Below are 15364 nucleotides of genomic sequence, written 5' to 3'. Positions count from 1 at the left end.
TGTATTGGCCTATATTACAGTATTACAGTACTGTATTGGCCTATATTACAGTATTACAGTACTGTATTGGCCTATATTACAGTATCAGAGTACTGTATTGGCCTATATTACAGTACTCCTATATTACAGTACTGTATTGGCCTATATTACAGTATCAGAGTACTGTATTGGCCTATATTACAGTATTACAGTACTGTATTGGCCTATATTACAGTATTACAGTACTGTATTGGCCTATATTACAGTATCACAGTACTGTATTGGCCTATATTACAGTATTACAGTACTGTATTGGCCTATATTACAGTATTAGTACTGTATTGGCTGTATTACAGTACTGTATTGGCCTATATTACAGTATTACAGTACTGTATTGGCCTATATTACAGTATTACAGTACTGTATTGGCCTATATTACAGTATTAGAGTACTGTATTGGCCTATATTACAGTATTACAGTACTGTATTGGCCTATATTACAGTATTACAGTACTGTATTGGCCTATATTACAGTATTACAGTACTGTATTGGCCTATATTTACAGTATGTACAGTACTGTATTGGCCTATATTACAGTATTACAGTCCTGTATTGGCCTATATTACAGTATTACAGTCCTGTATTGGCCTATATTACAGTATTACAGTACTGTATTGGCCTATATTACAGTATTAGAGTACTGTATTGGCCTATATTACAGTATTAGAGTACTGTATTGGCCTATATTACAGTATCAGTGTACTGTATTGGCCTATATTACAGTATCAGAGTACTGTATTGGCCTATATTACAGTATCAGAGTACTGTATTGGCCTATATTACAGTATCAGAGTACTGTATTGGCCTATATTACAGTATCAGAGTACTGTATTGGCCTATATTACAGTATCAGAGTACTGTATTGGCCTATATTACAGTATCAGAGTACTGTATTGGCCTATATTACAGTATCAGAGTACTGTATTGGCCTATATTACAGTATCAGAGTACTGTATTGGCCTATATTACAGTATCAGAGTACTGTATTGGCCTATATTACAGTATCAGAGTACTGTATTGGCCTATATTACAGTATCAGAGTACTGTATTGGCCTATATTACAGTATCAGAGTACTGTATTGGCCTATATTACAGTATCAGAGTACTGTATTGGCCTATATTACAGTATCAGAGTACTGTATTGGCCTATATTACAGTATCAGAGTACTGTATTGGCCTATATTACAGTATCAGAGTACTGTATTGGCCTATATTACAGTATCAGAGTACTGTATTGGCCTATATTACAGTATCAGAGTACTGTATTGGCCTATATTACAGTATTACAGTACTGTATTGGCCTATATTACAGTATCACAGTACTGTATTGGCCTATATTACAGTATCACAGTACTGTATTGGCCTATATTACAGTATCAGAGTACTGTATTGGCCTATATTACAGTATTAGAGTGCTGTATTGGCCTATATTACAGTATTAGAGTACTGTATTGGCCTATATTACAGTATTAGAGTACTGTATTGGCCTATATTACATTACTCTATTGGCCTATATTACTCTATTGCTGCTCCCCCGATCCATTAAAAATACAATTTTGGATACATGTTTATTGTATAGGGAATGCATATCTTTCTAGTGTTGGACTTTCTGGGTTAGTTGCTTATTGTATTACTGTACTGTAGGAGCTAGAAACACAACTATTCCACTGTACTGTAGGAGCTAGAAACACAACTATTCTACTGTACTGTAGGAGCTAGAAACACAACTATTCCACTGTACTGTAGGAGCTAGAAACAACTATTCCACTGTAGGAGCTAGAAACACAACTATTCCACTGTAGGAGCTAGAAACACAACTATTCCACTGTAGGAGCTAGAAACAACTATTCCACTGTAGGAGCTAGAAACACAACTATTCCACTGTAGGAGCTAGAAACACAACTATTCCACTGCACTGTAGGAGCTAGAAACACAAGCATTCCACTGTACTGTAGGAGCTAGAAACACAACTATTCCACTGCACTGTAGGACCAAGAAACACAACTATTCCACTGCACTGTAGGAGCTAGAAACACAAGGGTTCCACTGTAGGAGCTAGAAACACAACTATTCCACTGTAGGAGCTAGAAACACAACTATTCCACTGTAGGAGCTAGAAACACAACTATTCCACTGTAGGAGCTAGAAACACAACTATTCCACTGTACTGTAGGAGCTAGAAACACAAGGGTTCCACTGTAGGAGCTAGAAACACAAGCATTCCACTGTACTGTAGGAGCTAGAAACACAACTATTCCACTGCACTGTAGGACCAAGAAACACAACTATTCCACTGCACTGTAGGAGCTAGAAACACAACTATTCCACTGTAGGACCTAGAAACACAACTATTCCACTGTAGGAGCTAGAAACACAACTATTCCACTGTAGGACCTAGAAACACAACTATTCTACTGTAGGAGCTAGAAACACAACTATTCCACTGTAGGAGCTAGAAACACAACTATTCCACTGTAGGAGCTAGAAACACAACTATTCCACTGTAGGACCTAGAAACACAACTATTCCACTGTAGGAGCTAGAAACAACTATTCTACTGTAGGAGCTAGAAACACAACTATTCCACTGTAGGAGCTAGAAACACAACTATTCCACTGTACTGTAGGAGCTAGAAACACAACTATTCCACTGTACTGTAGGAGCTAGAAACACAACTATTCCACTGTACTGTAGGAGCTAGAAACACAACTATTCCACTGTACTGTAGGAGCTAGAAACACAACTATTCCACTGTACTGTAGGGCTAGAAACACAACTATTCCACTGTACTGTAGGAGCTAGAAACACAACTATTCCACTGTACTGTGGAGCTAGAAACACAACTATTCCACTGTACTGTAGGAGCTAGAAACACAACTATTCCACTGTAGGAGCTAGAAACATAAGCATTCCACTGTACTGTAGGAGCTAGAAACACAACTATTCTCCACTGTAGGAGCTAGAAACACAACTATTCCACTGTAGGAGCTAGAAACACAACTATTCCACTGTAGGAGCTAGAAACACAACTATTCCACTGCACTGTAGGAGCTAGAAACACAACTATTCCACTGCACTGTAGGAGCTAGAAACACAACTATTCCACTGCACTGTAGGAGCTAGAAACACAACTATTCCACTGCACTGTAGGAGCTAGAAACACAACTATTCCACTGTAGGAGCTAGAAACACAACTATTCCACTGTAGGAGCTAGAAACACAACTATTCCGCTGTAGGAGCTAGAAACACAACCATTCCACTGTAGGAGCTAGAAACACAACTATTCCGCTGTAGGAGCTAGAAACACAAGCATTCCACTGTACTGTAGGAGCTAGAAACACAACTATTCCACTGTAGGAGCTAGAAACACAACTATTCCACTGTAGGAGCTAGAAACACAACTATTCCACTGTAGGAGCTAGAAACACAACTATTCCACTGTACTGTAGGAGCTAGAAACACAACTATTCCACTGTAGGAGCTAGAAACACAAGCATTCCACTGTACTGTAGGAGCTAGAAACACAAGCATTCCACTGCACTGTAGGAACTAGAAACACAAGCATTCCACTGCACTGTAGGAGCTAGAAACACAACTATTCCACTGCACTGTAGGACCAAGAAACACAACTATTCCACAGTACTGTATGAGCTAGAAACACAAGCATTCCACTGTATGAGCTAGAAACACAAGTATTCCACTGTAGGAGCTAGAAACACAAGTATTCCACTGCACTGTAGGAGCTAGAAACACAAGCATTCCACTGCACTGTAGGAGCTAGAAACACAAGCATTCCACTGCACTGTAGGAGCTAGAAACAATTATTCCACTGCACTGTAGGAGCTAGAAACACAACTATTCCAGTGCACTGTAGGAGCTAGAAACACAAGCATTCCACTGCACTGTAGGAGCAAGAAACACAACTATTCCACTGTACTGTATGAGCTAGAAACACAAGCATTCCACTGTAGGAGCTAGAAACACAAGCATTCCACTGTAGGAGCTAGAAACACAAGTATTCCACTGTAGGAGCTAGAAACACAAGCATTCCACTGTACTGTAGGAGCTAGAAACACAAGCATTCCACTGTACTGTAGGAGCTAGAAACACAACTATTCCACTGTACTGAAGGAGCTAGAAACACAAGCATTCCACTGTACTGAAGGAGCTAGAAACACAACTATTCCACTGTACTGTAGGAGCTAGAAACACAACTATTCCACTGTACTGTAGGAGCTAGAAACACAACTTTTCCACTGTACTGTAGGAGCTAGAAACACAACTATTCCACTGTACTGAAGGAGCTAGAAACACAACTATTCCACTGTACTGTAGGAGCTAGAAACACAACTATTCCACTGTAGGAGCTAGAAACACAACTATTCCACTGTAGGAGCTAGAAACACAACTATTCCACTGTAGGAGCTAGAAACACAACTATTCCACTGCACTGTAGGACCTACACTGTACTGAAGGAGCTAGAAACACAAGCATTCAACTGTAGGAGCTGGAAACACAACTATTCCACTGTAGGAGGTAGAAACACAAGCATTCAACTGTAGGAGCTAGAAACACAACTATTCCACTGTAGGAGCTAGAAACACAATTATTCCACTGTAGGAGCTAGAAACACAAGCATTCCAAATCAAATCAAATTGTATTTGTCACATACACATGGTTAGCAGATGTTAATGCGAGTGTAGCGAAATGCTTCCACTGTACTGTAGGAGCTAGAAACACAAGCATTCCACTGTAGGACCTAGAAACACAACTATTCCACTGTAGGACCTAGAAACACAACTATTCCACTGTACTGTAGGAGCTAGAAACAACTATTCTACTGTAGGAGCTAGAAACATAAGCATTCCACTGTACTGTAGGAGCTAGAAACACAACTATTCCACTGTACTGTAGGAGCTAGAAACACAAGCATTCCACTGTACTGTAGGAGCTAGAAACACAACTATTCCACTGTACTGTAGGAGCTAGAAACAATAGCATTCCACTGTACTGAAGGAGCTAGAAACACAACCATTCCACTGTACTGTAGGAGCTAGAAACACAAGCATTCCACTGTACTGTAGGAGCTAGAAACACAACTATTCCACTGTAGGAGCTAGAAACACAACTATTCCACTGTACTGTAGGAGCTAGAAACACAAGCACTCCACTGTAGGAGCTAGAAACACAAGCACTCCACTGTAGGAGCTAGAAACAATAGCATTCCACTGTACTGAAGGAGCTAGAAACACAACTATTCCACTGTACTGTAGGAGCTAGAAACACAAGCATTCCACTGTACTGTAGGAGCTAGAAACAACTATTCCACTGCACTGTAGGAGCTAGAAAGCTAGAAACACAAGAATTCCACTGTAGGAGCTGGAAACACAACTATTCCACTGTAGGGCTGGAAACACAACTATTCCACTGTAGGAGCTAGAAACACAACTATTCCACTGTAGGAGCTAGAAACACAACCATTCCACTGTAGGAGCTAGAAACACAACTATTCCACTGTAGGAGCTAGAAACACAACTATTCCACTGTAGGACCTAGAAACACAACTATTCCACTGTAGGAGCTAGAAACACAACTATTCCACTGTAGGAGCTAGAAACACAACTATTCCACTGTAGGAGCTAGAAACACAACTATTCCACTGTACTGTAGGAGCTAGAAACACAACTATTCCACTGTACTGTAGGAGCTAGAAACACAACTATTCCACTGTACTGTAGGAGCTAGAAACACAACTATTCCACTGTACTGTATGAGCTAGAAACACAACTATTCCACTGTAGGAGCTAGAAACACAACTATTCCACTGTACTGTAGGAGCTAGAAACACAACTATTCCACTGTACTGTAGGAGCTAGAAACACAACTATTCCACTGTACTGTAGGAGCTAGAAACACAACTATTCCACTGTACTGTAGGAGCTAGAAACACAATCATTCCACTGTAGGAGCTAGAAACACAACTATTCCACTGTACTGTAGGAGCTAGAAACACAACTATTCCACTGTAGGAGCTAGAAACACAACTATTCCACTGTAGGAGCTAGAAACACAAGCATTCCACTGTAGGAGCTAGAAACACAACTATTCCACTGTAGGAGCTATAAACACAACTATTCCACTGTAGGAGCTATAAACACCTATTCCACTGTAGGAGCTAGAAACACAACTATTCCACTGTAGGAGCTAGAAACACAACTATTCCACTGTAGGAGCTAGAAACACAACTATTCCACTGTAGGAGCTAGAAACACAACTATTCCACTGTAGGAGCTAGAAACACAACTATTCCACTGTAGGAGCTAGAAACACAACTATTCCACTGTAGGAGCTAGAAACACAACTATTCCACTGTAGGAGCTGGAAACACAACTATTCCACTGTAGGAGCTAGAAACACAACTATTCCACTGTAGGAGCTAGAAACACAACTATTCCACTGTAGGAGCTAGAAACACAACTATTCCACTGTAGGAGCTGGAAACACAACTATTCCACTGTAGGAGCTAGAAACACAACTATTCCACTGTACTGTAGGAGCTAGAAACACAACTATTCCACTGTAGGAGCTAGAAACACAACTATTCCACTGCACTGTAGGACCAAGAAACACAACTATTCCACTGTAGGAGCTAGAAACACAACTATTCCACTGTAGGAGCTAGAAACACAACTATTCCACTGTACTGTAGGAGCTAGAAACACAAGCATTCCACTGTACTGTAGGACCTAGAAACACAACTATTCCACTGTACTGTAGGAGCTAGAAACACAAGCATTCCACTGTACTGTAGGACCTAGAAACACAAGCATTCCACTGTACTGTAGGAGCTAGAAACACAAGCATTCCACTGTAGGAGCTAGAAACACAACTATTCCGCTGTAGGAGCTAGAAACACAACTATTCCACTGTAGGAGCAAGAAACACAACTATTCCACTGTACTGTAGGAGCTAGAAACACAAGCATTCCACTGTAGGACCTAGAAACACAACTATTCCACTGTACTGTAGGAGCTAGAAACACAAGCATTCCACTGTACTGTAGGAGCTAGAAACACAACTATTCCACTGTACTGTAGGAGCTAGAAACACAACTATTCCACTGTAGGAGCTAGAAACACAACTATTCCGCTGTAGGAGCTAGAAACACAACTATTCTACTGTAGGAGCTAGAAACACAACTATTCCACTGTAGGAGCTAGAAACACAACTATTCCACTGTAGGACCTAGAAACACAACTATTCCACTGTAGGAGCTAGAAACACAAGCATTCCACTGTACTGTAGGAGCTAGAAACAACTATTCCACTGTAGGACCTAGAAACACAACTATTCCACTGTACTGTAGGAGCTAGAAACACAACTATTCCACTGTACTGTAGGAGCTAGAAACACAAGCATTCCACTGTACTGTAGGAGCTAGAAACACAAGCATTCCACTGTACTGTAGGAGCTAGAAACACAAGCATTCCACTGTACTGTAGGAGCTAGAAACACAAGCATTCCACTGTAGGAGCTAGAAACACAAGCATTCTACTGTAGGAGCTAGAAACACAACTATTCCACTGTAGGAGCTAGAAACACAAGCGTTCCACTGTAGGACCTAGAAACACAACTATTCCACTGTAGGAGCTAGAAACACAAGCATTCCACTGTAGGAGCTAGAAACACAACTATTCCACTGTAGGAGCTAGAAACACAACTATTCCACTGTAGGAGCTAGAAACACAACTATTCCACTGTAGGAGCTAGAAACACAACTATTCCACTGTAGGAGCTAGAAACACAACTATTCCACTGTAGGAGCTAGAAACACAACTATTCCACTGTAGGAGCTAGAAACACAACTATTCCACTGTAGGAGCTAGAAACACAACTATTCCACTGTAGGAGCTAGAAACACAACTATTCCACTGTAGGAGCTAGAAACACAACTATTCCACTGTAGGAGCTAGAAACAACTATTCCACTGTAGGAGCTAGAAACAACTATTCCACTGTAGGAGCTAGAAACACAACTATTCCACTGTAGGAGCTAGAAACACAACTATTCCACTGTAGGAGCTAGAAACACAACTATTCCACTGTAGGAGCTAGAAACACAACTATTCCACTGTAGGAGCTAGAAACACAACTATTCCACTGTAGGAGCTAGAAACACAAGCATTCCACTGCACTGTAGGAGCTAGAAACACAACTATTCCACTGCAGGAGCTAGAAACACAACTATTCCACTGCACTGTAGGAGCTAGAAACACAACTATTCCACTGTACTGAAGGAGCTAGAAACACAACTATTCCACTGTAGGACCTAGAAACACAACTATTCCACTGTAGGACCTAGAAACACAACTATTCCACTGTAGGAGCTAGAAACACAACTATTCTCCACTGTAGGAGCTAGAAACAACTATTCCACTGTAGGAGCTAGAAACAACTATTCCACTGTAGGAGCTAGAAACACAACTATTCCACTGTAGGAGCTAGAAACACAAGCATTCCACTGTACTGTAGGAGCTAGAAACACAAGCATTCCACTGTAGGACCTAGAAACACAACTATTCCACTGTAGGAGCTAGAAACACAACTATTCCACTGTAGGAGCTAGAAACAACTATTCCACTGTAGGAGCTAGAAACACAACTATTCCACTGTAGGAGCTAGAAACACAACTATTCCACTGTAGGAGCTAGAAACACAACTATTCCACTGTAGGAGCTAGAAACACAACTATTCCACTGTAGGAGCTATAAACACCTATTCCACTGTAGGAGCTAGAAACACAACTATTCTCCACTGTAGGAGCTAGAAACACAACTATTCTCCACTGTAGGAGCTAGAAACAACTATTCCACTGTAGGAGCTAGAAACAACTATTCCACTGTAGGAGCTAGAAACACAACTATTCCACTGTAGGAGCTAGAAACACAACTATTCTCCACTGTAGGAGCTAGAAACACAACTATTCCACTGTAGGAGCTAGAAACACAACTATTCCACTGTAGGAGCTAGAAACACAAGCATTCCACTGCACTGTAGGAGCTAGAAACACAACTATTCCACTGTAGGAGCTAGAAACACAACTATTCCACTGCACTGTAGGAGCTAGAAACACAACTATTCCACTGTACTGAAGGAGCTAGAAACACAACTATTCCACTGTAGGACCTAGAAACACAACTATTCCACTGTAGGAGCTAGAAACACAACTATTCTCCACTGTAGGAGCTAGAAACAACTATTCCACTGTAGGAGCTAGAAACAACTATTCCACTGTAGGAGCTAGAAACACAACTATTCCACTGTAGGAGCTAGAAACACAAGCATTCCACTGTACTGTAGGAGCTAGAAACACAAGCATTCCACTGTACTGTAGGAGCTAGAAACACAACTATTCCACTGCACTGTAGGAGCTAGAAACACAAGCATTCCACTGCACTGTAGGAGCTAGAAACACAACTATTCCACTGTAGGAGCTAGAAACACAACTATTCCACTGTAGGAGCTAGAAACACAACTATTCCACTGTAGGACCTAGAAACACAACTATTCCACTGTAGGAGCTAGAAACACAAGCATTCCACTGTACTGTAGGAGCTAGAAACAACTATTCCACTGTAGGACCTAGAAACACAACTATTCCACTGTACTGTAGGAGCTAGAAACACAACTATTCCACTGTACTGTAGGAGCTAGAAACACAAGCATTCCACTGTACTGTAGGAGCTAGAAACACAAGCATTCCACTGTACTGTAGGAGCTAGAAACACAAGCATTCCACTGTACTGTAGGAGCTAGAAACACAAGCATTCCACTGTAGGAGCTAGAAACACAAGCATTCTACTGTAGGAGCTAGAAACACAACTATTCCACTGTAGGAGCTAGAAACACAAGCGTTCCACTGTAGGACCTAGAAACACAACTATTCCACTGTAGGAGCTAGAAACACAAGCATTCCACTGTAGGACCTAGAAACACAACTATTCCACTGTAGGAGCTAGAAACACAACTATTCCACTGTAGGAGCTAGAAACACAACTATTCCACTGTAGGAGCTAGAAACACAACTATTCCACTGTAGGAGCTAGAAACACAACTATTCCACTGTAGGAGCTAGAAACACAACTATTCCACTGTAGGAGCTAGAAACACAACTATTCCACTGTAGGAGCTAGAAACACAACTATTCCACTGTAGGAGCTAGAAACACAACTATTCCACTGTAGGAGCTAGAAACACAACTATTCCACTGTAGGAGCTAGAAACAACTATTCCACTGTAGGAGCTAGAAACAACTATTCCACTGTAGGAGCTAGAAACACAACTATTCCACTGTAGGAGCTAGAAACACAACTATTCCACTGTAGGAGCTAGAAACACAACTATTCCACTGTAGGAGCTAGAAACACAACTATTCCACTGTAGGAGCTAGAAACACAACTATTCCACTGTAGGAGCTAGAAACACAAGCATTCCACTGCACTGTAGGAGCTAGAAACACAACTATTCCACTGCAGGAGCTAGAAACACAACTATTCCACTGCACTGTAGGAGCTAGAAACACAACTATTCCACTGTACTGAAGGAGCTAGAAACACAACTATTCCACTGTAGGACCTAGAAACACAACTATTCCACTGTAGGAGCTAGAAACACAACTATTCTCCACTGTAGGAGCTAGAAACAACTATTCCACTGTAGGAGCTAGAAACACAACTATTCCACTGTAGGAGCTAGAAACACAAGCATTCCACTGTACTGTAGGAGCTAGAAACACAAGCATTCCACTGTAGGACCTAGAAACACAACTATTCCACTGTAGGAGCTAGAAACACAACTATTCCACTGTAGGAGCTAGAAACAACTATTCCACTGTAGGAGCTAGAAACACAACTATTCCACTGTAGGAGCTAGAAACACAACTATTCCACTGTAGGAGCTAGAAACACAACTATTCCACTGTAGGAGCTAGAAACACAACTATTCCACTGTAGGAGCTAGAAACACAACTATTCCACTGTAGGAGCTAGAAACACAACTATTCCACTGTAGGAGCTAGAAACACAACTATTCCACTGTAGGAGCTAGAAACAACTATTCCACTGTAGGAGCTAGAAACAACTATTCCACTGTAGGAGCTAGAAACACAACTATTCCACTGTAGGAGCTAGAAACACAACTATTCCACTGTAGGACCTAGAAACACAACTATTCCACTGTAGGAGCTAGAAACACAACTATTCCACTGTAGGAGCTAGAAACACAAGCATTCCACTGCACTGTAGGAGCTAGAAACACAACTATTCCACTGTAGGAGCTAGAAACACAACTATTCCACTGCACTGTAGGAGCTAGAAACACAACTATTCCACTGTACTGAAGGAGCTAGAAACACAACTATTCCACTGTAGGACCTAGAAACACAACTATTCCACTGTAGGAGCTAGAAACACAACTATTCTCCACTGTAGGAGCTAGAAACAACTATTCCACTGTAGGAGCTAGAAACAACTATTCCACTGTAGGAGCTAGAAACACAACTATTCCACTGTAGGAGCTAGAAACACAAGCATTCCACTGTACTGTAGGAGCTAGAAACACAAGCATTCCACTGTACTGTAGGAGCTAGAAACACAACTATTCCACTGCACTGTAGGAGCTAGAAACACAAGCATTCCACTGCACTGTAGGAGCTAGAAACACAACTATTCCACTGTAGGAGCTAGAAACACAACTATTCCACTGTAGGAGCTAGAAACACAACTATTCCACTGTAGGAGCTAGAAACACAACTATTCCACTGTAGGAGCTAGAAACACAACTATTCCACTGTACTGTAGGAGCTAGAAACACAACTATTCCACTGTAGGAGCTAGAAACACAACTATTCCACTGTACTGTAGGAGCTAGAAACACCTATTCCACTGTACTGTAGGAGCTAGAAACACAACTATTCCACTGCACTGTAGGAGCTAGAAACACAAGCAGTCCACTGTACTGTAGGAGCTAGAAACACAACTATTCCACTGTAGGAGCTAGAAACACAACTATTCCACTGTAGGAGCTAGAAACACAAGCATTCCACTGTAGGAGCTAGAAACACAACTATTCTACTGTAGGAGCTAGAAACACAACTATTCCACTGTAGGAGCTAGAAACACAACTATTCTACTGTAGGAGCTAGAAACACAACTATTCCACTGTAGGAGCTAGAAACACAACTATTCCACTGTAGGAGCTAGAAACAACTATTCCACTGTAGGAGCTAGAAACACAACTATTCCACTGTAGGAGCTAGAAACACAAGCATTCCGTCACACCGGTTGTAACATCTGCTAATATGTGTCTGTGACCAATAAACTAACATCTCTGATCTTGTCAATATCAGATTGTTTTAATACTCCATAATAATACATTACAGTATATATACTGTATCATACTTTAAATGTTTATACTTTCAAACTTACATTTTCATTATGTAAATCTGTAGTAGCCAGTAGAAAAATATATATGTTTACCAAATGGTTTAATGATTATCAATGATGAGCCGTAGGATTAAGTAACGGTAAAATGTATTCAAACAAATGAGAAGAGAATCATATCAAAAGTAATGTGAGCGTTGCACTGTGAAAAGCAATGACTTTATATGACCATGCATTGCAATGTGAAACATGTATTTCTATATAGAAACGCTGATTAAGTATCATCCTTATCCTGCTCAGCAAGACACAAAATACAACAATCTGCCACTAACTTCTCAACCAAAAGGTTTTCACTTCTGACGAGTAAAGACGGTGGAAAGGTAATACTGATGTCTGAAATACCGCTCAACCTTTCAAACAACATGAAGACAACATTGTCAATAAGGAAAAGGTAAACCATACGAATGTCTGAAATATGTCAACATTATCTGTAAATAGCCCACCCAATCTACCTACCTCATCCCCATACTGTTTTTATTTTTTATTTACTTTTCTGCTCTTTTGCACACCAGTATCTCTACCTGCACATGTTCATCTGATCATTTATCACTCCAGTGTTAATCTGCTAAATTGTAATTATTCGCTCCTATGGCCTATTTATTGTCTACCTCCTCATGCCTTTTGCACACACTGTATATAGACTTTTCTACTGTGTCATTGATTTGTTTATTGTGTTATTGGCTTGTTTATTGTTTATTCCATGTGCAACTCTGTGTTGTTGTCTGTGTCACACTGCTTTGCTTTATCTTGGCCAGGTCGCAGTTGTAAATGAGAACTTGTTCTCAACTAGCCTACCTGGTTAAAAAGGTGAAATAAAAATATAAAATAATAAAAATTATGCAACATCCACTGTCAATCAATGGTCAAATGTAAGTATATGGATTTATACTACTTACCATGTTGACCTCTGACACCATGTCGATGTTTGCCACATCTAAACTCATGCCAACAGAAACCGGTTTGCCTGAGAAATAGGAACAATAATCAAATTACCATTAACATTACAAATAACGTATATTATTATATTCATTATAGTAATATTATTGGGCAATAATTTGCACCATCATCAACGCGCAAAAAAAGTGTAGATGTACCTCCAAAGTCTGGTCGAAGGCGGATATCATACCCCTTCAACAGTTTGTCCACCGTCTCCTTTACGAAAGACATATTCCCTGGTTCGTTGGCGCTGAAATACAAGAAAGAGACCATTAAATTAACTTTTTTCCAATAGGACGGGACCATCCCTTCTTTACGACGGGGTCTCTTCCCCAACACTCACCTCTGCGCACAGCACATCAACGCCACTATGAGTGACACAGAGAGAATGTCAAATTCCCCTCTTCTCTGCAACCCAAACATTTCTTGTGATCTCTCCAACATGGGATTACGCGTCTCGACTCTAACCAGGTGTTTAACGGGTTTTCCAGCGTTAAAAAACCAAAACCCGTTATAAAACCACGTATCTATGGCTATATTTCATCAGCAGCTCTCTGATATTAACCTAACAGCTCCCGAGATCTTAGATCAGTTGAAATGTTTCACATCAGTCGGAAATCTTTCCGTTTCTGTTGGAGTCGGAAGATGTTATAGCACCGCGCATTAGGAGAACACCAAACATTTAGCCTAAACCGTTACCAGTAGCGGCGGCGAGACCCGTCGTGGTTTGAACTAATCCAAACCTCCATTATCCAAGCCGTGGCATTCATTGGTTCTTAGACTATCACACCCACGGCAATGTAGAAGTCCAAATGTCACTTCTGTGGGTTTTTGGGGGGGTTGAATTAGAGACCAATTCGTTTCCGAGTGCGCAAAACTCATCTAGCCTCCATTATCCATGTTGTTACCAGGTGTTTGCCAGGTTTTCCTCTCCCTTAGAGGAGACTCACCACCACCACGTTGTCCGGAGTCTGAAGAAACTGGCTCTCTGTATGACAGAGCAGCTAAATGGACCTGGTTACGTGATACTACAGTTTGCGAGCTCGTTGGAGCGTTTTGCTGATTGGTAGAACAGCAGAATTCATATTGACTCGGGGGCCAGCCAGCAACAATTCACTAAACGGAAATATATCTATTATCTACATGGGTAAAACTGTTAAATGTATATGCCCTGACATCATTAGTTTAATATTCCACAAGGTAATGTGGTGGTCCTATGCGGCTCAGTCGGTAGAGCAGGGTGCGTACAACAGTAAATGTTATGGGTTCGATTCCCTGTAGGACACTTTGGATAAAGCTTTCTGCTACATAGTGTGTATTACTATTTGTAAACTGGGTGGTTCGAGCCCTGAATGCTAATTGGTTGAAAGTCGTGGTATAGCAGCCCGTATACCACGGGTATGACAAAACATTTATTTGAACTGCTCCAATTAAGTTGGTAACCAGGTTATAATAGCAATAAGGCACCTCCGGGGTTTGTGATGTATGGCCAATATACCATGTTTGGTGTTCACCTAATGCATGTTGCTATAACATCTCCAATATACCACGGCTAAAGTCCAGGCACTCCGCATTGCGTCGTGCTAAGAACAGCCCTTAGCCGTGGTATATTGGCCATATACCACACCCCCTCGGGACTTATTGCTTAATTATGAGGTTTTGCATCTTATTGACAATATTTAGCCTATGGTTGATTGTCTTCCAGCAAACTAGTTAAAGATGTACTATTCAGAAATCACTCTTCAATTTCCTGGTTGTTAAAATTCTAATAGTTTGACCATTTCAGTTTTGTGACAAAACAAGCAAGTCCAGTGTAGAGAATCATTGCACTGTCTAACCCGCTTTGAAATATATTTTCCACAACCAGAATTAGTGCATTTTCATCTGG

General features: G+C 40.8%; 1 protein-coding gene across 1 annotated transcript in view; it reads right to left on the bottom strand.

Moving 5' to 3' along the window:
- LOC112237390 (gamma-aminobutyric acid receptor subunit beta-3-like) overlaps window positions 1-14659 on the bottom strand; it is a 52175-nt gene extending 37516 nt beyond the window's left edge. The window contains exons 1-3 of the mRNA XM_024405982.2: window positions 13820-14659; window positions 13635-13726; window positions 13437-13504 (exon numbers count right to left, since the gene is read on the bottom strand). Coding sequence (XP_024261750.1) covers window positions 13437-13504; window positions 13635-13726; window positions 13820-13920 — 261 coding nt within the window. The 5' untranslated portion in view covers window positions 13921-14659. The remainder of the gene's footprint in view (window positions 1-13436; window positions 13505-13634; window positions 13727-13819) is intronic.
- Window positions 14660-15364: the final 705 nt, after the last annotated feature.

This window comes from Oncorhynchus tshawytscha, linkage group LG06 (assembly GCF_018296145.1).
Source record: "Oncorhynchus tshawytscha isolate Ot180627B linkage group LG06, Otsh_v2.0, whole genome shotgun sequence".
Taxonomy (NCBI): Eukaryota; Metazoa; Chordata; class Actinopteri; order Salmoniformes; family Salmonidae; genus Oncorhynchus; species Oncorhynchus tshawytscha.
The sequence above is the reverse complement of the archived record's forward strand: the minus strand, read 5'-3'. Positions and strand labels throughout refer to the sequence as shown.